Source organism: Trachymyrmex cornetzi, unplaced genomic scaffold (genome assembly GCF_001594075.2).
Source record: "Trachymyrmex cornetzi isolate Tcor2-1 unplaced genomic scaffold, Tcor1.1 scaffold20, whole genome shotgun sequence".
Taxonomy (NCBI): Eukaryota; Metazoa; Arthropoda; class Insecta; order Hymenoptera; family Formicidae; genus Trachymyrmex; species Trachymyrmex cornetzi.
The window spans coordinates 412,320-436,286 of NW_017296636.1; the positions used below are offsets into that span (position 1 = coordinate 412,320).

General features: G+C 36.8%; 1 protein-coding gene across 15 annotated transcripts in view; it reads left to right on the plus strand.

The window, feature by feature from the left end:
* LOC108759637 (ankyrin-3) overlaps positions 1-23,967 on the plus strand; it is an 86,742-nt gene that overhangs the window by 20,280 nt on the left and 42,495 nt on the right. For 12 of the 15 annotated variants that reach the window (XM_018505155.1, XM_018505154.1, XM_018505138.1 and 9 more), the window contains exons 3-18: positions 10,083-10,184; positions 10,298-10,430; positions 10,651-10,814; positions 10,977-11,132; positions 11,242-11,370; positions 11,458-11,655; positions 11,731-12,027; positions 12,172-12,369; positions 12,477-12,623; positions 12,698-12,847; positions 12,948-13,088; positions 13,153-13,308; positions 13,393-13,491; positions 13,902-14,099; positions 14,192-14,375; positions 16,045-16,149. In XM_018505155.1, the coding sequence (XP_018360657.1) occupies positions 10,083-10,184; positions 10,298-10,430; positions 10,651-10,814; positions 10,977-11,132; positions 11,242-11,370; positions 11,458-11,655; positions 11,731-12,027; positions 12,172-12,369; positions 12,477-12,623; positions 12,698-12,847; positions 12,948-13,088; positions 13,153-13,308; positions 13,393-13,491; positions 13,902-14,099; positions 14,192-14,375; positions 16,045-16,149 (2,557 nt within the window). Of the gene's footprint in view, positions 1-10,082; positions 10,185-10,297; positions 10,431-10,650; positions 10,815-10,976; positions 11,133-11,241; positions 11,371-11,457; positions 11,656-11,730; positions 12,028-12,171; positions 12,370-12,476; positions 12,624-12,697; positions 12,848-12,947; positions 13,089-13,152; positions 13,309-13,392; positions 13,492-13,901; positions 14,100-14,191; positions 14,376-16,044; positions 16,150-19,983; positions 20,283-23,574; positions 23,741-23,967 lie in introns of those variants that run through there. The other 3 variants (XM_018505143.1, XM_018505150.1, XM_018505151.1) reach the window with 3 other exon arrangements.

Genomic DNA, 23,967 nt, shown 5'->3' on the forward strand with positions numbered 1-23,967 from the left:
TCTATAATAATGTGTTCATTAATTTCAATATACACGTTCATCACATTTAAGACTACTGTAATTTAGTTTTTATTTATATCATTCATTACATTTAATTTCGTGCATAACCACATGCTTCCTTTACATGTTAATTAAAATTCATTGAGAAATTTCTAACAGTGTATATGCAAACCTCCCAGAATTCTGATTTTGTCCATCCAGTTTAGGCCGGAACCTCGACGTCGTGTGTTTCACACCTTGACGTTATTTTTAACTATTATGTCCAGCATGCCGCGTGCGTGTTGCGAATCGGTATCTCGGCTAAACGTAGATCGTCGCTTCTCCAAAGGCGCGTGTTGCCGATATTCCTGGCGATGGGGAATGATAGTTTGTAAGTAACATTGATCATGACGAGTACTTCCTGCCGATTTCTTGCTGAGAAACCGAAATACAAATTGGAATAAACATGTTAAATTTTTTTAAATCATATTTTACCATTTTAGAAAATGGATTATACGCCACACTTCGATGCAATCGCGTTTGACGAACAACGTCATTTTCTTAATGAACATCAGGTCTTTCCGGTATGAAAAACGCACGCTAGTGGAAAACATTTTTATCAGTAACCGTGATCGTTCAATGACGTTGCTTTTCTCTTTCTTATAAGATTTTCTTGTAAGATAATCAAGATAAACGCTGTGCGCGAGGATAATTGTCCTCGGTACTCGTTTCGTTACGCTGCACTTAAATTCTCACTGCTGAAATACGAATATACCCATAAAAAATGAGACGTCTTTTCTGAGTTGCTTAACGATGTATAGATTGAGTTGCCGATCCGATCAACATCTTCAAATTCTCCCTCGGCCAGTGACCGATGCTTATCATTAATCATCGGTGTTGATGGGTCGAGACATTAATATCCAGAGCATACACTGAAATGTTCTTAAATTTCATTAACTTTTAATGTACATTGGTGAATGAAGTTTAATTTCTCTGTAACTGAAAGAACTATTAATGCACATGTTAATGAAATTTAAGTTTACAGTAACCGAAAAATTAAGTGTAATGAGATATAATATACTTTTCATTTACGGATATAAATGACATTTAATTAATCGTAATTGAAATAACTATTAACGTACATATTAATGAAATTTAATGTACTTTTACATTTACGAATATTAATAATATTTTAATTAAGCCTAATACTATTAACGCTTAACGTTTAATACGTTTACGTTTCTTACATGTCATTAACGTAAATTACTTTTCAGTTACAGATCTCGTACTTTTCATTAACGTGTAAATTAATTTCTACAATAATGTGTTCATTAATTTCAATATACACGTTCATCACATTTAAGACTACTGTAATTTAATTTTTATTTACATCATTCATTACATTTAATTTCGTGCATAACCACATGCTTCCTTTACATGTTAATTAAAATTCATTGAGAAATTTCTAACAGTGTAGCTCGGAGAGTCCCTCTTATGACTTAAATCTTTTCGAGAAAGCATGCTCATTATACTCTTATAATCGTAATTAATATTCAGTAATCGCGATCGCGTCTAATTACAAATTTATTTTAAAAAAATTGATCTTACAATATTAATCTTTTAACACAATGCGTATATTTCACAAATGACGACGGACGAAATTTGTCCTTCTTACGCAAATTGAATTCTAATTAGTTGCTTGGCAATTAATTAACAGCTTAATCGCAACCTATCGCGTTTATGCATCCGAAACGATACCCTGCACAATCATCGATCAATTATCAATTTTGCACGTCGATTTACATGGGAGCAAGAGATTGATCCGGTGTAACGGCTGCTTTTAATACAGTACGTCATGGCTTGCTAAGTCTAGACTACTTAGCCGAGATTGTTATATCGTTACTCTGTCATTATTACCGCAACCACTAATTGCCTGATCACTCGCGTAGCTGCATAGCGCCAGTCACTACTCGCATTAGTTCCATACCTGACATCTAGATCCGCGAGCGACGTATAAGCAAGATTGTTAATATCTTGTGAAGTTTATTTTCTGTTTGTTTATCACTGTATGATTAATAACATTCCTGAATACATTTCTTGTTGATACGTGCAGTGAGAAGAATAAATTACAATCTGTCACACAAGTTGAATTTTTATTGCATGTTATAAAGTAATTCTACTATAAGTTTTGTTTTAGTGTTATTAGCAATTATTTGTAGAAACCAGGAAATGAGTTTTATCAAGAATTGTAGTTCTCTTGATTATTAGACGCAGTTATTTAAACAATATACGAGCGAGAGTTATAAAAAATCAGAATGAAACGCGCAAAGTTTTACGACGTTCTTGACATATATATGACCAAGTATAAATTAAATGTTTACATAAGTGACATGTATTTTTATGAGCTGCTGAGATTGGCTTTTTTAAAATTGAGCCACGGATTTATTTCATCTCTGCATTCATCGCGTTTAACGTAATGCAGTAAACTGTCGTGCAGGAATTTCAATTACGAGCGGTAGCGCTCTGGGAGGAGACGGTGTACGTCAGGTATCCTAGATTACGCGATCTAAAAAAGACATTACATTCTTTTGCGCCTATATATCTCGTCGCTGTGCATTTTCCAGTGGTATTAACCGAACCAGCATTCCTTCCACGTAATATTTTATTGATCGGAAAACGCGAACATGTTGTTCGGTCAGTTACGCTCCAACTCTTACACTACATGTTCTTCATTCCCTTATTTTCTCATTTACGAATCATTTCTCTTCTTTCGCTTATTATCCTTTCTTTATTAAGCTCAAGCCAGCATCTTTAGCCTGCAGTCAATGAACTCGGCCTCATTTTATCATTGTCTTGGCTTTAATTGTGTCCTTTGCACAGAGCACATCGTTGTTACCACCTAGATACCTCTTCTCTTTGATTAATTGCAAGTCTTGATGAGAATAGACCCAACAATCTTCGTTAGCAAGATTGCTTTTCGATGAAATTGGACGTTATTAAAGTACAAATTAATATTAAAAACACAACAGCACTAGTCTGTCACTTTCGACAAGAGTTCCGACAAAAATTGTTTGTTTAAATTGAATGTCATTCTTAAACTCATGAGATGTTTAAGTCTTGCAATCTTGATGAAGATACTTTTCTTCTTTCTATCTTCTTAAATTTTAGTTTATTAATTTTTCATATGAGAGCAACAGCCTTCATTAGTTCCTGCTACATTATTTCTTTCTCACAGGATTGCTACAATGGCGGATAATTTCCTTCTTTTCCTAGAGATCTCCTTAAAGAATACAATTTTTCTAAATTCTTATCCTTTCATCTTCTTTTTGCAACGCTTTATTAAAAAGCTACGTTCAGGGTTAATGATCTACTACTTATACGCCGAGACGATAGCTTAAATGCAGTCATGGTTTTTCTACTGAAGGCTTTTGTAGCGTTCGCCGGGACTGTTGCAAGGATGCTTTGTGAAAGGGAAAAAATGTGATACCTGTACGAGGTCCGTTGATCCCCGTGCGGCAGGTCATTGCCCTCGCCGCTGGACTATCATGGCTACACTAAAGGACGGACTGATGCGATTCCGAAATTATTATCGAAAGATTGGACCGCGTGATTTCGTTGGTCCCAATTCTTATCTGCCCGAACTTGCCTGTGCTGATTTCATTTATCTAAAGCTGCGCCTCCGCGAACGTTCATCTTCGCAAGTTTCCCTCAATAACATTCGAACTTGTCGCTCTCAAACGTAAAGCTCTTTTATCATAGGCAGACAATCGCAAGCACCAATTCCTGCTTTTGTTGCTCGCGAAAACGGAACTATCGCGGCCACGTTCGAAAGCATTCTATGTTTGCAGCCGTTAGTTTGGCACATGGTGTGCGTGGCTATAGTTAGCTTGATGCACCGCCAGAAATTGCAGGCGGGCGCATAGCCATTACGTTCATTGCGGCCAATGTGCTCTTTTTCGCCGCTTCAAAGTTGCTCGATAAAAGGACTAGAACGCGAAAGGAGATCTTATCCTCTCTCCTGTATAAATCAACGACGAGCACTATGATCTATCGAAGCTGGTATTGCAAATTAGAAGCACTGCATTCACTTCACTGCGATGTGAAAATTATTTCAAAAGAGAAGAAACGGACGATAACGAGAAATGTAACGTTAGCCGCGACGTAAATTCTGAACTTTGTCGCGGTCTGCATGCGCGACTGTGCTGTTACTCGGTTAACGACCCAGGTCGAGTTATCCATTGAATTATTCCCCGCCCTTCCTCATTTCAGCCAGTTCGCGTGCGAGATCATTGTTCGTTTCGTTTCAAGTATGACAGCACTGACAGCAGTCTCGATATTCGATCATTTTTCGCGCAATAGCGAAATGCCAATTCTCAAATGTTCATAAAACGGTGCATAACAAGGAAAAGAAAACCTTTTCTTTTAATGCAGCTATAAATAATTCAATGCATCGTAACGCAGAGAGTTTCTTTTAAACGTTTGGAATAAGGGACCAAGCGTTATAAATCGCCATGGAAATTGATGGTTTGTTTCTCTCTCTTTCTCTCTCTCTCTCTCTCTCTCTCTCTCTCTCTCCAGTCCATGTTCTATGTTTAGCGACTCCTTTCGATCGCGCTCCCCAAAGGGCCCTGGAAGCCCTTAAAGCGTCCCTGCCCAGACAGCAAGTGAAGTGAGTACCCTTGCGTGTAGTCCATTGCCAGCGACGGAGTCTGTACCATTGAGAAAACCGCAACTGATATTACCGAGACACTCATGCATGGTCTGGAAAACCACAACTCCAGACTTATGTTATTTGCGGTGAAAAATAATCATGTATTTGTCTCCCAAAAAAACTGTCATTTAATTACGACACCCAAACGAAAGTTGGCTTGACTTCTGACTGGCTGTATTCCGTGATTTTTTTTCTCTTTTCAATAAACGTAATTAAGTGATAATTGAATAATTTAATGATTATAGTTGAGTACCATTTCTGAATATATTTACAGTTATTGTTAAATGACCATAAACGTAGACTTTATTCAATTAGATTTTCACTTCCAGGATTGAAAATAAAAATGTGTAGAGAAGTTGCTGAGATTGCAACACGCCTATCTACGTATTTGATATAATGAAGTTATCACTCATGTTACGTAATTGACGTACAATTGACGTCTTTAGAGCACTTGAGGCACGCAACAACTTCCAAGTGTATTCATGCGTCTCGAATTAGAAGGAACAGCGAAGAAATTCCTTAACTGTTTGTTCATACACATATATGAGAGAAGTTTCGATCAATATACTTTGTCAAACGTTTATCCGTAAATAGTTACTAACCAAACATTAAAAATTTATGGAAACAATAAGGAAACTTACGAAACGTTTCATCATAGACTGCTTTCGATTTCTAAGAGTCGATGAACGCTGTGTGCACGAATACAGGTTTCTTTTTAATTTATACCTTTTAAAGAAAAGTGTGTCGATTCGCGTTACACGCACTATAAATGGAAGCTACCCTTTTTACGGTTGCTCATGTACATTTAATAGAAAGTAAAAGTTTAAGAAATTTTTTTTTACGATTGACCTTTTTCTCGACTGTGCTAATTAAATAATTTTTTAATCATGACATTTCCATTAAATTTATTAACAAAATTTTGTTTGCTGCAAATGACTTGCTGAATTTACAAATTATTTTGCTTATACAATAACAGATTGTTTTACTGCGACAGTAAAATATATTATTTAATTGACGATAAATTCATCTACTTCTATGAATACATTCATTCAAGAATTATCGATAAAACTTGTAATATCAAATAATTGATTATGGCAGCAACGCTTAATTGCACCTAGTTCAAGTGCAGATACAGTTTTGCTGTAACTGATTTCGTCTCTTTTATGTAACTTTTCTTCTATGGCGTTTCCTTATTTTCCTACGTCAATGGAACTGACACAGTTGGAAGCTCTTCCCTGTTTTAAAAGAAAGTGAGAGATCACAGAAAGAGTGAGGAGAAGTGGACGCGGAAGGAGATATCTTTTACATGAGAAACTAACGGCCTGCTGAATTATTTAAGACGTACTTGTGCAGTCTGCGTGAAGCAGATTCCCTTGCATACGTAACACCGGCGTGCACCCAGTGAACACATTCGTCAGCTTCTGCGTACCAACGAGGATCAAATATAGCTGGGCTTTCTCCATTATATATAAGATTGTCACAAGTTCGTTATCTTGTATTGCGCACATAGATATTATTGAGTCGTCCTATATATATGTATATAAATATTACATAGTTTTTTTTGTTAGATAGGCGATAAAGAAATTAGTATTGCTGATGAGATACGTTTAACATAAATATTTCGAGTAGTGACGCAATGTTTCGTTACAAAAGCAGACTGTGAAAAATTGAATATTCTATTTTTTATACTTCTTTCTAAGTCACGTTATTTGTTATTAAGTACAACTTAATACGTAAACCTCAAAGAAACTGTTGTTCTCATTTTTTAATTTTCTCGTTCTCTGTAATCTTAATTAAAAAAATTTTTTAATTTAAGCGTACGAGGTGTTACACGGTATTGCACATTTATTCATTCAACATTCTCTCAGCGTGTATCAAGTATATGTCTCGTGCGTTTTGTGGTGTATGAATACAACGAAGGATTTATTTACGAGAGATATCCCGTCTGTTGACCATTCAGAAAAATATCGCGCCAGCAAGTCGATACGACACGCCAGATCACGACAATCGATTCGCGCTGTGCGTCTGGCAGATAAAAACGTAGCATTCGTTTTATTTACCAGAATATATTACCACGGGCAAGTTTTATTTTACGACGCGATTAGATGTGATAATGACTGCTGTGACGCGAACTTTATTTGCTTCTCTAATTTCTGCCTGGCATACGTATCAAAGCCTGACAAATAAATCTCTCTTGTAGAGTAAGCGAAATGAGATACTCTGGAATTAAACGGGCGTAACTCGATACTACCTTTACGCCTCGTTCTCTTGAAAATCTTAGATCAACGTTGTGTTAACGACAGAAAGTCCCTTGCCCACCGCTTATAAATTTCAAATAAATATATCGATGTCATAACTTTTATGAAATTTTGTTACAGCAAAAAGCACGTAGTATATAGTACAGAATATAAGACTGTTCCGAATTTATATTTTTAGTAAATAAAACTACACTTTTCTTCTCCGTTTCCTCCTCCTAGCATTTAAATATTTAAAACACCAAATTATCGCATCTTTGTATCTTTACGTACATTTCGTTACGAAAACTGACAAGTCAAACGGACTTCAATTGGATAATTGTTGATATTTCAGACAACGAGATCTCCTAATTACATCGAACAATCAACCATGTACGATAAAAAAAAAGATATTTTATTTCCCATGTAAATGACACTCGACATTAGCAAAAAGCGATGAGACAAGTCGTGTACGAGTGTAAAAGCAGCGAAGAACTAACTATCGATTTATCGTCAGGCGAGTGCTTCGAGCGCATGACGATAAAACGTTTGCGTCTCGGCAAAACCACCTACGGTCGCGGTACGCTGCAGTAGGTTCACCGTTACAACTCCCACCGCGCTCACAAAGCTGTCCAGTTTGCGTCGTTTCTACACGCAATATTTTATATAACGGTCGCCAACAATCTGATACTCGAGATATTGTATGTTTCCGCAGTTAATTACGGTCACGAAACGGAAAGGCCCACTCGTCTGCATAACTCGGGAGACGTTCTATTTATAATTTCCTTTCTTTTAGTCAGATAATCTTTATTACGAAAAACATTGGAAATATCAGAATGCATACGTATATAAAATAAATATCAGAAATATATATCTGTATGTATATAAAAATATATATGATATATATAAAATTAAAAATAAAATTCTATTTTGAATTCTAACGCAAGTTAAGAACCGTCTAATGTTGGCTCAAAGCTCTATTTTCTTTTTTTAATCTTATAATAAAGTGTTTATCAATTTATTTCATGAGAAAATTATATTTACACATGCAGGATTATTCCTTGGTAATATTAATAGGATTGGACTATGTACTAGAAAGCTGTATGTTGTTTTGAAACTTCAACGGATTACTCTTGTCCTCTGCATTTTATGGCTTCTATTGTGAGGCTTTTGTAACTACATGCTACAAATATTTGCGTTTGTTACATTGACGTAGTTTCTGTCTCTGTATATCACCCAAGGATATTTGCACGACATTCTACTTGGAGATTGTAACAATCCTGATATTTATTGTCTTCCATGTAAGCCGAATGTGCGATTGCTTCTTGTCCATTGACTCAGGCTTGACTTGGCTTTCATCCCAGACTATTAGATATATTTCAACGTACAGGATGTTTTTAAAACCGTCATTATTTTCATTGTAAATTTTTTGGTCGATTTGGAGTCTTTTCTCAACGCAAACATTTTTAAGCGCCCACAATCTTCCAATAATTAGAAGCAAAAACAGGAGACTTTCGAAGTAAACTTTAGAAGCGGAAAGATTAATGACAACATCATATTCTTCAGCCAATTTCAACTCGTATTGACAAAGTAGAATTTTAATTCGAATCGTAACTATCCACATATAAATATGTATGATAGAATTGAAATGGTAAATGGTGACTACAAAAGTAGTCGAAAAGAGGTTGCGGTTAAAAGAGACATCCGGTGGCTCTGCAATATCCTGTAGAATCAGTTGAATATAGGTTGCGGTAGGGGATATCTGGTACATATCCACTCGGAATACGAGGGTTCGAACACAGGAAAAAGGGGTCGACTCAAGGGTGGGAATAGACAAAGATAGTCGGATTTCTGTCAGCTTTCGTCACAGACTGCGCGGCGCCTCACGCGTTCTAGATCTACAGTTAATTACCCGCGAATTGTACGATCCAAAATAAGCCGGTCAACGTGACTCATCTACTTTCCGGAATTAATGTCGATTGTATTGAATACGTTTGACAAGAAACTGGGACGAAAATAAATGTTTAAATGCATGAAACGAGATATAAGATCAAATGATTTTTTACATATATTAAAGTTGTTGAATACATGAGTAAAGAAGAATAGACATAAAAAAAATATTATAAAGTCATTAAAAGAAATTTGCGATTTAATGACGAAACACTTATATAGTTGTATCAATTGTAATAATCATTTGAAATCTTTTTGTTCTGTGAAAACACAAAGTTGTTTAGGTATCAAACACATGCATTTCTAGAAATTAATTATCTGAATTGACAATTAGATCTTTTCCAGCAATTCTGTTGTTGAATTTTGAATACGTTTCTGAAGCATGTTTCTGTATATGTTCTTGGAAAAATTTTTAGCTGATAATGAGATATCTTACATCGTTAACGTTATGTGTACGTGGGATAATCTCTATTTTCCTCCTCTTCTCTCTCGCAGCAGATTACACGTCGTTAATTCCTAGAAATACATTTGCGTGTAGAATTCTACACCTACGTGTCCTTGCATTCCTGTAAATGAACTAATTATGTCGCATCGCAGAAATGCTAAGAATATCCGAATAAGCCCGATAAACTTTGATTTGCTGCAAATCCCTTAAGCACTGCCGTTTACGACACAAAAACTTTACTACGTAAAAAGATTTCTAGGATCTGATTAAAATTTAATTTAATTTTCTTCCAAAAAATCTTGAAGAATTGTGTAAAATCTATACAGATTCTGATTAAAAGTATAACATTTATAGGATCGTTTTAAAAAAATTTGAGTTTTTTTTTACATGCGTATATAACGAAAACGTAAAATTTTACGATAAGTGAGTTTTGAAATATAATACTTTTATGTCCTATTCAAGATAAAAAAGAAAATAAAATAGTCGGATCTAACTCTCGAAAGGAAAAAAAGAAAGTTGCACAAGAGAACCTTGAATGAGCATCCAATGTTTGCTTCGATATTTGTATGTGGCTGTAATATTTAAATTTATTTATTTAACAATATTTACGTATTTAAATTTATTTGATTTAATGAAAAAAAAATACAAATATAACAGATAAAAAAATGCGAATGCATGAAGGAACATGAAGGTTTTCCAAATTTTATTTGAATATATATAATTTATCTTCAGATTTTAAATAGCATATTTTATCTTTTTTCAGAGTGATCCTAGTACTGCATTTTTACGGGCAGCTCGTGCTGGGCAACTCGAGAAAGTTTTAGAATACTTGGAATCTGGAGTAGATATTAACGCTTCTAACGCCGTAAGTAAATTGATCTGTCGTTTCCCGTGGATTTTGAAGTAGCGCACAACCATGTATTTTCTCGATCTTGAGAAGAATCACTCCTTAACGAGTATGAATTTTATATATTGCAGAATGGCTTAAACGCTTTGCACCTGGCAGCTAAAGACGGCCACTTGGAAATCGTGAGAGAACTCCTAAATCGCGGCGCAATTGTGGACGCCGCTACCAAAAAGGGAAACACGGCATTGCACATAGCTTCTCTTGGTAAGCGTGTACACGTCTTCATCTTTCTGTCTCTTTTTCTTTCTCTCATCCTATCTTTACTCGTATGGATCTCGTCGCTTGTTAAATGCATACAGGACAAGGACGCGAATGCTTTTAAATAAACATTTATTTCTCTTGTGGCTTGCGATCTCGCATTGCAAAGTGCGAGATCGATTTTTGCGAAACGAATAATTCGCGTGACACTGATATTTTCTTTCAGCTGGACAAGAGGAGGTGGTACAAGTGCTAGTACAACGAGGTGCTTCTGTGAATGCACAATCGCAAAATGGGTTCACACCGCTGTACATGGCTGCCCAGGAAAATCATGACTCTGTGGTCAAGTACCTCCTCTGTAAGGGTGCGAATCAAACATTGGCCACAGAGGTTTGTGTGAAATGCTGTTCCATCGTTTATCAACGAGTTCTCGTCGTTGTCAAACTTTTTAAATATATTTATTATTTTTACAAACCTCCATTTTATTTTTAATTAAATTATTGTTTCATAATCTATTTCAATTATTAAATATGCACGTTTCTCTTCGTACAGGACGGTTTCACTCCATTGGCGGTGGCTATGCAACAGGGTCACGACAAGGTAGTGGCCGTTCTATTAGAAAATGACACCCGTGGTAAAGTTCGACTGCCTGCCCTACACATCGCTGCTAAGAAAGACGACTGCAAAGCGGCTGCCCTACTTTTACAAGTGAGTTATCGTAACGCTTTGTCAATCACGACTCGTATTTTAGACGATAATAGTAATAGATAGAAATTAGTCCTTGTATAATCTCTTTAATTCTTCTCTCATTCTATAGAACGACCATAATCCCGATGTAACATCGAAAAGCGGTTTCACTCCACTTCACATAGCCGCACACTATGGCAACGACCGAATCGCTTCCTTGCTTTATGACAAAGGCGCGGATGTTAACTTTGCTGCAAAGGTACATAACTTTTACAGAGAAGAAGAAGGATTAAAATATTATCGAAATGGTCTAAATACTCTAAATATACTCTTTTTACAATTTCAGCACAATATCACGCCAATGCACGTGGCTGCGAAATGGGGTAAGATTAAAATGGTTAATCTCCTCATGAGCAAGGGAGCAAACATCGAAGCGAAAACGAGAGATGGTTTAACTCCTCTGCACTGCGCGGCCAGATCCGGTCACCACGAAGTAGTTGATATTCTCATTGAGAAGGGAGCACCCATTGGCTCAAAAACGAAGGTACAAACTGAATCGACCGCATGCAAAACGTTTCCCTCTTGCCAAGATTAATTATCATTTGGTTTTTGTTGACAGAATGGTCTTGCCCCGTTACACATGGCTTCTCAAGGGGATCACGTTGACGCCGCGAGAATTTTATTGTATCACCGTGCACCCGTGGACGAAGTGACGGTGGATTATTTGACTGCGCTGCATGTGGCTGCACACTGCGGTCACGTACGCGTAGCTAAATTACTTCTTGATAGAAATGCCGATCCTAATGCACGAGCGCTCAACGGATTTACCCCTCTTCATATCGCATGCAAGAAGAATCGTATAAAAGTCGTCGAACTCCTCCTGAAGCACAAAGCGAGCATCGAAGCTACGACTGAGGTATAACATTTTCAAATTCTTCTCCTCACGTTTCTCTTAGCTTTACTTATTGCATTACATACTTAGATATTCCTAATGTTTACGAGACTGTATGATTGTAAATATATGCGGAAAATGACTAATGTCATATATATTGTTTTACAGTCTGGATTAACTCCACTACACGTAGCGAGTTTTATGGGATGTATGAATATCGTGATTTACTTACTACAACACGAAGCTAGCCCTGATATACCGACAGTAAGAGGCGAAACGCCATTACACTTAGCGGCCAGGGCGAACCAAACTGATATTATTAGGATACTTCTTAGAAACGGCGCCCAAGTCGACGCTAGAGCAAGAGTAAATACCATGCTTGATTAATAATAATTAATATGAGTAGCTTTTATCGCTAAAGATGGATTTGTTATACAATAAAGCAGATATAAAGAAATGCGAATTATTCGTAGGAGGAACAGACACCGCTTCACGTCGCTTCCCGTCTGGGTAACGTCGATATTGTGATGTTACTGCTGCAGCATGGTGCGGGCGTAGATGCTACAACGAAGGATTTATATACACCGCTTCATATCGCTGCTAAAGAAGGCCAGGAGGAGGTAAGATTATAAAATGTTACATATATAACATAAGAGATAGATTTCTTCCATAACGTGTTTCTATGATCACACAGGTTGCATCCGTTTTATTAGAAAATAACGCCTCGCTTACCGCAACGACCAAGAAAGGATTTACTCCCTTGCATTTAGCGGCCAAGTACGGCAATATGAACGTAGCTCGATTGTTACTGCAAAAGAATGCGCCTGTTGACGCTCAAGGAAAGGTAAGCACTTTTTAAATTTAGCATTTAAAGATCAAATTAATTGTAGAATAGTTAACTTGCACGCATCATGCCACATTATTTTATCTGTCGGTCTGTGCAGAACGGAGTAACGCCTCTTCATGTAGCCTCTCATTACGATCATCAAAACGTGGCTTTACTTTTACTCGATAAAGGAGCTTCACCACATGCTATGGCTAAGAATGGCCATACACCATTGCATATCGCTGCACGCAAAAATCAGGTACGATCACACAACGGTAATTATTAAGAATGATAGCAAATAAAATTACTTTTGCTTTCAATAGATGGATATTGCAACTACTTTGCTGGAATACGGAGCGAAAGCTAATGCAGAATCAAAAGCGGGTTTTACACCGTTACATTTGAGCGCACAAGAAGGCCATACTGATATGTCAACCCTTCTTATCGAGCATAAAGCAGACACAAATCACAAAGCGAAGGTAGATAAAAAAGGAACACGATGTAATTTTCAATTAACTTTTATTTATAAAATCTTACGTTATATTTATTTTTACACTTTACAGAATGGCCTTACGCCTCTACATTTATGCGCACAAGAAGATAAAGTGAACGTCGCATCCATTCTTGTCAAGAATGGTGCTCAGATTGACGCTAAAACTAAGGTAACATAATTAATAAGCTTTTTTGTATTATACACGTAAACTTATCAAAGTAACTCACGTAATCAAAAATAAGTATTTGTTCTGATCATGGTAATATCAACGCGATTGTGTTTTTAGTTACAGTATGTTAGCACTTTATACATAATTAAATTATCGTAGATGACGTAATCTTCACAAGTGATTGTTCATTGCTCTATATTGTCCATTGATAACTTCGAAATAACACCTATCTCCATAACACTGTGTAGTAATGTGACTGCTGTTGGACTTAAAGCATCTCGTTCCAAATAAAACTTATTGGATTGAATAGTAAAATAGTTCGTGAAATTGTATAAAATTAAATCTAATCATTTAACAGATATTACATCCAATAATACATAAAGAGGTCTTATGTCTTGTATTTTCTCTAGGCTGGATATACGCCATTGCACGTGGCGTCTCACTTTGGTCAGGCAGCTATGGTACGATTTCTCTTAAGATCTGGTGCTGCTGTTGACAGCAGCACCAATGCTGGTTATACTCCTCTTCATCAAGCCGCGCAACAAGGACATACACTTGTTATTAACTTGTTGTTGGAGAGTAAAGCTAAACCGAATGCTGTAACCAACGTAAGTTTTATTCTATGTTTTTTACATTGAAATTCGTTGAAAGTTATCAGAATACAATATAATCGTACTCGATGTAAATTATTTTTTCACAGAACGGACAGACTGCTTTAGATATCGCACAAAAGCTCGGTTATATAAGTGTCATTGAAACGTTGAAAGTTGTCACAGAGACTATCATCACAACAACTCATACCGTTACTATTGAAGAGAAATACAGAGTTCAAGCACCCGAATCCATGCAGGAGACATTTATGAGTGACAGCGAAGACGAGGGCGGTAAGTACTCGTATTTAATCACTAATATCTTTTTGCTGCTTATACTATCTCTATTTGCTGCATAATTTAATGATGAAGATTTGCGATATTGGAACGAAACAAACTTATAAAAAATTTAACAAGCGTGTATGCATAAGATATTGATAATGTTGCAATTGTTCTAAAAACAGCTTGTTTCTGATATCGCAATAAATTTTACAAACATATTCTGACAGCTTATCGCTTAACATAATTATTTTGCCTTGCATATTCGAATTTTGGCATCAACATAAAATAGAGCTGATACATGTGAGAGAAAGTAAAATTAATAGCACAATAATGCTTTTGCTTAAGCTGATAATACACATAGAAACGACAGTACCTAACGAACTTTTTTAGTCCTTAAGGCGAAATTATATATCTTTCTAAATATATCTATATAACTGCGCAAGAAGCACGTTATCGCAATATATTATCGCGTATTTATAGGTAAAATAAGATGTATAGGTTTTAAAACTACAAAGATAAAGCTTTTTGGTAGATACAGTATTTGCACGCCAAAAAGATAAAATTTTAATGAGTCATTGCATGGAGGAGAATTACGGAAACTTAATATTAAAGAGTTACGAAAAATAAAAAAGTGTAGGAGTACAAGTATTTACATGTCTATTGACGGGTAAATATTTAATCAATTCGAAGTAATATGAAGATTAGATAGAAGTAATGAATTAGCAATAGAGTTCTGAGAACAAAACAGTCGCATGTCCGCGTGCATGACACAAAAACACCATTAGCATATGAAACTGAAGTTGGCTACCCAATAGAAACTGATATCCTTTCCCGATCCACACAACCACAACGATATAAACTGTACAAGATAGTCGAGATAAATAGAATTCCAAATTTCAAAAAGAGAAAATTAGCTCTATCTGTCAAAGATTCAGTTTCTTAGTTATCCGTTAAAGTTATCAAATGGATATCAAAATGTTAAATGGAATCATTTGCTTGATTGTTGCGTTTATGTTATTTTGCAAAAGCATGCACTTAGCCAATATTCACTGGGTTGTTGTATATTATATTTTTATTGAAACTAAAGAGTAAATGATCTTAAAACTTTGATCAGGTATACATATTTAAGAATAAAATACGAATCAAGTATTTTCAACAAGAAGAACAGGATTCGGAATTGTCTAATTATTGTTGACTACTAACGATCAACTTGATATTAAAGATATATATTATCATATATTAAATCATATATTAAATTAAAGGATCGTGTATTTATTTAATAATGTACATATTGATACAGAGCTTGTAAATGTGTGTAAAAATTTTCTTTAAAATACAAAATTTAGTTGTTTTAATTATTTCCGACAGTAGGGGCATTTAAATATCCTCATCCCATCTTGAAATTATAAGACGTATTTACGTGCCTAACAAAAAATAAAAGATGTAGTTCTGTTGATTCGTAACTTAACGATTCTCTGTCTGCTTATTGAACAAGCCAGAATCCGCGTACATCTCATTCTTGACTCCTGCGTGTAGCTTCGGTGTTAGTTTTTTTTTTTTAACAACCCAGTGATAGAGAGCGAAACTTAGAAAAAAGAACAAACAAACAGTGTATATGGTGCAAAATTAGCGTTCTGATGAAACCATGACCTTACCTCGACGGCGTGTACGATGTATGTAGGTGGTGATGAAATCGGCACGGCAGCCATGAATGTGTACGGGCAGCCTCCGCACGCGCAACACGTGTACCTTCCTTCTTACTACCAGGGCCAAATGACCTATACCCGTAAGTTGTCTGTACTCTGTTTCTGTTACACTCTCTCTGTCTTCACGCGTTCCAACACGGAACGTCACCGCGGAAAATATTACGTAGATAATACATTGTATGTACACGCTAGCACTGTCGCAGAACGACGTAATCGTCAGAAGATGTGTCATTGTTAATTGTCGTTCTTTTGCCGATGCGACATCCCGCATAGAAATTTTTCTAAATCTTCTCCGATACAGATTCCGATCAGAATACCTACACGCCAATTCAATCTAAAAAGATGCACCGATACTTAATATTAATTAGAGAATTTATATTGATTCATTTTTATCTTAAATATGGGTTTTTTTTTATCTAGAATTGTAACAGAAATTACCTCTTTTTTCACGGGGAAAATCGATATACTTTTACATCATCATTTTTATATAAAGTATCGAATTCAATAAAATTGAGAATGAAAGTTACGTTAATATATTGACTGTAATTATATTTAATTATTTATTATTAGTACTTCAAATAGTATTAGTTACAAAAAATGTTAATTGAAATAAAAATTATGATCCACTTTAAATAAGCAGGAGTAATAGTTTTAAATCATTTATATTAATGTAATAAAGATAAAACAATATTTTTCTTAAATTTTTCCAAGATAATAATAACATTACATTTTTGTTTAATAATCTTAAAAAAAAACTTAAAAAAAACATAGAGAAAGAGCAAGCGGGATCTTTTTTCAAATTTCACTGTCTTTTTTTTAAATTTAATTTAAGATCGCGTTTGCAAAATATTGCGCTTCTGATCTGAATCTTCATAAATTTTCCAAACGGAGTCCATAATTCTTTTGAGAAATCAGATCGGGCCCCAATTAGATCGTAGAACGTTTTCTATGTGGGAGCAGCTGCTTCGTTATTTTTGACGATTAGAGCATCGTGACGTAGCGGCATACGACCATCGTAGTATCGATCATCGTCGTCATCGTTATTATTTCGCCGGTAGCGTTCGTACATCCGCATCTCGGATCACGTTCCACTCTTTCACGAGTACATTTCGAGCTAATCGAACTTTCATACATCAGATCTGCATACAGAGACACGCACAGACACAACTGTTCCTCGCCCGCTATTTTTGTCACACATTTATTATTTTTGCATTCATCTTCCTATTATCCTCTCTTTTTCTCTCCTGAATCTTTTATTTTTGATAGTAACAGTCTGATAATATACGAAATTACACTGTGCGAATTATATTCTAAATATCAAGTTACACATCGTGATTTTTAATTATAAATGTTAAAAGAAGACATCCTTTAATAAAATTACATTTTACTATTTTACTATTGAAAATTCTCTATAAGAGAACAGTGTTGTTGATAACATAATTATATTGTACTGTTTTAATGTAAAATCTGAGAAATTTGATACATACGTGATTCAGACGATCGTAACGATATCGCTGTAATACCTTAAGGATTTAAACATATCTAATGTAGTATTGTATTTTATTGTATTTTCTTAAGGTTCTTTTTCTTAACGGGGAACGTTTAAAGGCGGATAATCTTAAGTTCAGACATATTCAGAATATTTGTGATATAATTCTGATATTGTTACATAATTTTTCCATGGAATACTTCACGATCGCATAAACCTCGGCACGTGTAATTTCAATTGTGTCACGTTCTCGGTGCAATCAATGCAATCTTATAACTATTGTATAAAAAGCAATATGCAATCACTAATGTGATCGTTATCATTATCCCGTATATGATAAATGGACGGCATTCTTTCGTTACACAGCTTCAACAAACAACGTAGGAACTGCTTTTGCTCTTATTTATTGGAACAAATATCTCAAAGAATGCGAGTTAAACGAGTATCGGAATGTTCACTGCCATAATAAATAAATAAAAAATTCTAGAGGACATCCTTAGAAAATCTGAATAATAAAAAATGCAAATTTTGCAATGTCAATATTTACAACAGACACTTCGAGATACAAGGCTGAAAAGAGCTTCTTAGCAAAATTAAAAGGTTTCTCTATGCATGTGTATAAATTATATAGAATCAAGTAGAATACATGATCTTTTGAGTAAATCGAATCGAATTTTAGATTTCAGAAAATTTTCTATGCGGATACCATATTTAATACAAACTACGTTTTTATTGTTTTTGCATATTTTGTTCACCTGAGACATTTAGGTTCAATTAATTTATGCTAAAAAAATCTAGTGAAATCTCCGGACTTATTCCCGGATTTTTCTAGCTTCCGCGCGAGTACGCACGTGCACGTGTCAAGATAAGCGAACCCACCAAATCGTAATTACGCCGGAAGTAGAGAGGCACACGAATTTAACTCTGCAGGGGGGGACTCTAGTTGCGGTTCTCTGGTTGCGAGATGCGACTTTACGTACATTATAAAAGCAACGAAGAACAGGGCGGGCGGCTACCGTTAACGTAATTTACATAATAACGAGCTGCGCGATCGTTATACCAGCCGACCGCGGCGAGGCGCGCTTCGACGTCGTCCTCGTCGACGTCGTCGTCAGCATCATTGTAGTTGTGCCTACCACACGATACCGCCCTCCACTTCAGCTACCTGTTATGCAACGGCCGGCGTGCGTATCACAGCCGCGTTATTAGTGCAGTCAGTCCAACCCCTGTCGCTTGGCGTGCTGCCAAACGCACGGATCCCGGACTGAAATAATCTCATATTTATATAACGTTACACGCGCGGCGCGGCGCGGCGCGGCGGCCGCCGATTAAGAGAAGAAACAGAGAATAAATAAAGCGTGTGAATTGTAACGCACTCACGCACGCGTCGACGCCCACGCTTGTATTTACCGCAAGAACAATATCGCGTCTATCGAGCACATTTCGAACGGAGTCGATCGTAATCGTCTAAAAATAATATCGGCGAATTTGGGAAACTGCTGAAAGGAACGACTCTTCGTTCCATAGAAGAAATGGATAGTTTCGCCCGCTAAATGCTCGAATTAGCTGCATCGTCACTTGTGATTATCATGATTAAATTCGTACAATTTAATATTAATTAGTTGTATCGCAAACAAAAAAGGACCATCCTGCCAATAAGTAGTAACGACAATAAGTAGTAATTCTATCGATCCCGTGTTATCTCGCCCTGAGAGCTTTCAAATTTCATTTGCACGGTGAACTTTGACCTAAGTCGATGTGATATGTTATAAATTGGCTTTATCTACTAATTGGCGCCGCTACGATTTGATCACATAAATCGCTAGCGAAATAAATCGTTCCCCTCGCGTGTTCTCGTCGATTCTTCTCAACGGTAAAGAAAGGCGCCGTGATGCCGATGGCTACTCCGGCACGGTAAATAAAGTGGCGGGAAAAGCTCAAAGGCAGCTACTATTATAAAATTGGTGATTCACGGAATGAGGTCACGTTCGTAGCGAGTTGAACCTGTATCAATCTTCCTTGAACAGTCGCTGTTCCTGACCCCCGTCGACGCCACCCGGCACCGGCACCGCCGCGAAAATAAAGGAAGTATTCAACGCGCCCGCGCTTAACGTAATTAAACGAATTGGATCTAATCGAGTGGATGCTTAGCCGCCGGTCGTCCCATCGACCGTGTGCCAGTGCGCGATATTCAAAGTGAGGCCACGGCCTACGGAGCTGATAAGCCGTACGGCTGATCAGCCGTCGTGCGATAAGAAACGAAACAGCGAGTCGAGAACGCGTCGATCGATTTTCTGGAAAACAAAGATGAAAGAAAATGCGACACGTTGCCGGTTATCACCTTACGATCCGTCGGTGCGCGGTAAAAATCTTGTAGTAAAAAATTAGAAATATATATCGAAAAATAAGCGGGTCGCTGCATTTCTATTCGTTCCATGCCACCTGCATATCGAGTGCTGCACGCATTGCATGCAAAGTTCCGGACGGTCGGTCTATCGAATGGCTCGTCGCGATAGTGCATCAGTGGGCTAACGACGCTCGAGAGGATACGGAACGCTTCCTCCAGGCTAGGGAAATTCGTCGGAAGGAATTTTACAAGAGAGGAAAAGAAAGAGAGAGTGAAGAGAAACGCATCGGCGAACATGGCCAAGGGAAGAGCGAAGAAAAAGGGATTCACGTGCGGCTGTCCGTGCGGGTGTGGCAGCAGGAACAGTGACGTATTATGTAAATATCGTGCATCTGTTGCGTTACACCGTCGCTTATGCCACCGCAGCCGTCTGTCCGCAATATTCGAACGCGAGTCTCCTGATCCGATCTGATCCGATCGCTTGCGCAAGCGGAAATCGCGAAACAGACGAACGCCAATTTTTCCCTTTAATTCTTTCATCGCTTGAGAGAAAATGCCGCTATTTTTATATAAAAAATTAAACAGATCGCGTAATGTAAAACCTTGAAATAATAATACTCGAATATTTATTACTTTAAATTTATATAAAAAATTAAAAGGGCTTCAAAAACATCGAGAATGACAAGTGGGATGTATTCGGATTCCTTTAGGATTATATGTTACGCTTTGTGTGATTTGATCCTTTATAAATTTTCCAATCTAAGTCCAAGAATTTTTTGTAACTAATTGAACTAATTACATTCTAAATTTCTTGCAGTGAAATATCACTTCAAGAGAGTGAAAATGCAACCACCCTTGAAAAAAAGTGAAAATATTTCACTTTTTGAAAAAAAAGTGACAATCTTCACTCTTTTTAGAGTGAAATCTTACTTTTTTTGGAATGGGATTTCACTTTTTTGAAATGAAAATTCACTCTAAAAAGAGTGAAGATCGTCACTCTTTTTTCAAGAAGTGAAATATTTTCACTTTTTTTCAAGGGTGGTTGCATTTTCACTTTCATGGAGTGAGATTTCACTGTAGGAAATTTAGAGTGTACGTCCCAGAAATCTTCCTACTATATTACATATATTTGCTATTTCAAAAAATGAAAAATCACTTTTAACTTTCTTTCCTTTGATCAGTTTCAGATAAAGTTTGTAAAAATAAAGTTACGTATTAGCAAATGTAATTTTATATAAAATATAAACGAACTTGGATACAGTAGATAGCTTATATATCGAAAGATTTTGAAGTAGGATTTTAAGCTCATTTACGCAGTTTCGAATAAAGTTGCAGCTTCGAATTAGCGACTTATTGTTAGCTATGTAATCATCACAGCTAACAATAAGTAAATTGCAAATTGATGTAATCGCGATGCGCAAAAGTGATGTAAACAATTCTTTCTACACAATATGATTGCTTAAGTTTTCTCCGATAACCAATGCTTACAAAACGATAACGTGTATCGTGCCACGCGACTTTGTTTTCTCAACGTTAAGTAACGTACTTAACGTTAATGAACGTTAAATGCTCACTTCCCACGAATCTTTGTTCATACGACATAACACATTCTTTCAATTAAACATTATCTAGCTTGCTAAGTCTATGTTGTTTTACGTCATCAGCTTGAAATACTAATTAAGCTGATCTAATTTTCCGATGCATCTTAAAATTTTGCGATGCAGTTTTTTCATCGCATTTACAATTTTAAATATTTGGTTTATTTAAATATTTAATTACACACACATATTAATAAGTATCTTGAAAATCTACATTAAATTATTAGCTCGAAGGAATTTTCCATATAATATTATTATATTTTCATTAAACAGTTTTATTACGTAAAAGTCTTTAGTTTATTCGAAATAATGAGGTTTCCAAAATTCTATTATACAAAATACAAGATCTTTACATTTTTATATAAACAATTTGTTGAAGTAGCAAAAAAGTTTACGATTTACGTAAATATTTCAGTATGGCACAAGAATGCAGGATGAATCGGACAGACAATTGAAAGTGCTAAAACATACGTCGATACATCCCGAAATATCTCGAAACGTTCTCGTCCTAGAGGGATAACACATGTTCAACACGTTACATGTACAACCGTCACGTGTTACTCTTCGTTGTGTATTTACTGACGCCGGTGTTACTATTACGTGATAATCAGTGCTTACGAAGAGATAACAGACCACGCCGTATCGCGCCACGCGACCGTGTTTTCGCAAGTTCGTTAATGAAAGCTAAACGCTCGTGCTCTGTAGCTCATTGTTTGGAATCAGAGGCGCGTCGTCCGCGAAGTGAATGACGAACATCCTCGGGCGTAATGCGTATGCAGATATTGAGATTCGGGTCGCGACTTAAGATCCACGATATTCTCCCAAGACTCCCTTTTTATGCTCTATCGTAAATATCCAAAAATATTTGCGACTCCGGAAAAGATCTTTTCTTTGTAATAATATTTGCGAGGGGTAACCACTTAATGTAATCGTGGGACAGAATCCTCAAAATCATTATAAAATTTATATAAAATCTCTATGTGTGTATAATCCGATAATTACATATGCAACCACGAGAAATTATTGTATAACGTTAAATAAAATCGTATATTTTACCAAATTACTTCATAGTAGTGAAAAAAATTATTTGTAATCAGATGAAATCATGTAATCCGTGGGACAATATTTCAGCTAGTGGTTACCCCCTCGAATATTTGAGTATTTATTACCGATAAAATAAAAAATTGAAAATGTTTTTAAAAACGTGGAGAAGAGCAAGTGAGATCTATATATTTAGAATCACGTTATTTAATTTAATCCACTGGGATGCAGATAAAGAATGATAAAGCTTCAGCGATTGAAGGGCCGAAGGATAAAGATAAAAAAGAGAAATTAAGGGAAGCTAATGCCAGAGATTTCGAAGAGAACTTTCTTAATAATTTTTCAACTTATTAATTTAGTATATCTTTGAGTGTCGTTTATCATCTCTTTTTTTTAACACGTTTGATTGTGAATGTTACAAATGTTGAATACAACTGATTGCGCTCTGCCATAATTTTGTGGAGCGCCGCAAACCACAGAATCGTCCCTGATTTCGAGGGACGCTCTCTCAGCGCGCATTTAGCACTGAATGCCACTGTTGTTCGAATTCCCGTGTATTTCTGCACGATGTACGAGGTACAGAGGCAGTTATGCGAAATAATTTTACGGTTGCGAGAGAAAAGCAGTATTTATTATTTCGACGCGAGTATATTATTTGCCGCGTTAATTAACGCTCGAAGCTTGATTGCGTTGAATGCCGCGTCGTTCGTAGATTGCATTTGCATTTTCCTTCGGACTTATATAGAGCTCGCATGTGGATGACGATATCCATATTTTCCATTCGATTTCGCGTTTGTGACCGTTTGTCGTCGCGTGGATAATGCGAGTTAATTGGCAGACAAGACCTCCGTTTCTTGCCCTGATACCAGCGCGTCTCAACGTGTGATTAGCGTAAAATTCACGCGATAGCCGCGAACGAGCGGACAGACGCGAACGAACGAATGAGCGGATAAAGATTCGACTTCGCATCGCGAGGTATCGCCAGACTCGCGAGACTCGGGATAAAAACATGATTCGCATGCAGCGCGCGTTTCGCTGGCTTGCGCCGCGCGTTCAGTGCCACGCGTTGCATCCGCGGAAAGCGTATCGTCCGTCCGTCCGCTCGCGAAGGCAAAAGTCAGAAGGGAAAGAAAGGAAAAAAGAAAGAGAGTGAGAGAGACAGAGCGGACGCTGTGATTATCGCGCAACGGGATCAGGTACGATCGCTACGATCGTCTTCCTGGTCTTCCTGCGACGCCGGAAGATCCGGACAGCGAATGCGGACGCCGTGAATCGTGATTCCGGCCGCGTCGAGTCGTCGGCGTCGTCGCGTTTAATAGAGCGGACCGAGGAACGTGACCCGATGATACGCTACTACTGTTACGATACGGCTACTGTTACTACGCGCGCGAATGCGGCGACAATGAAGCGACGAGGTCCTCTC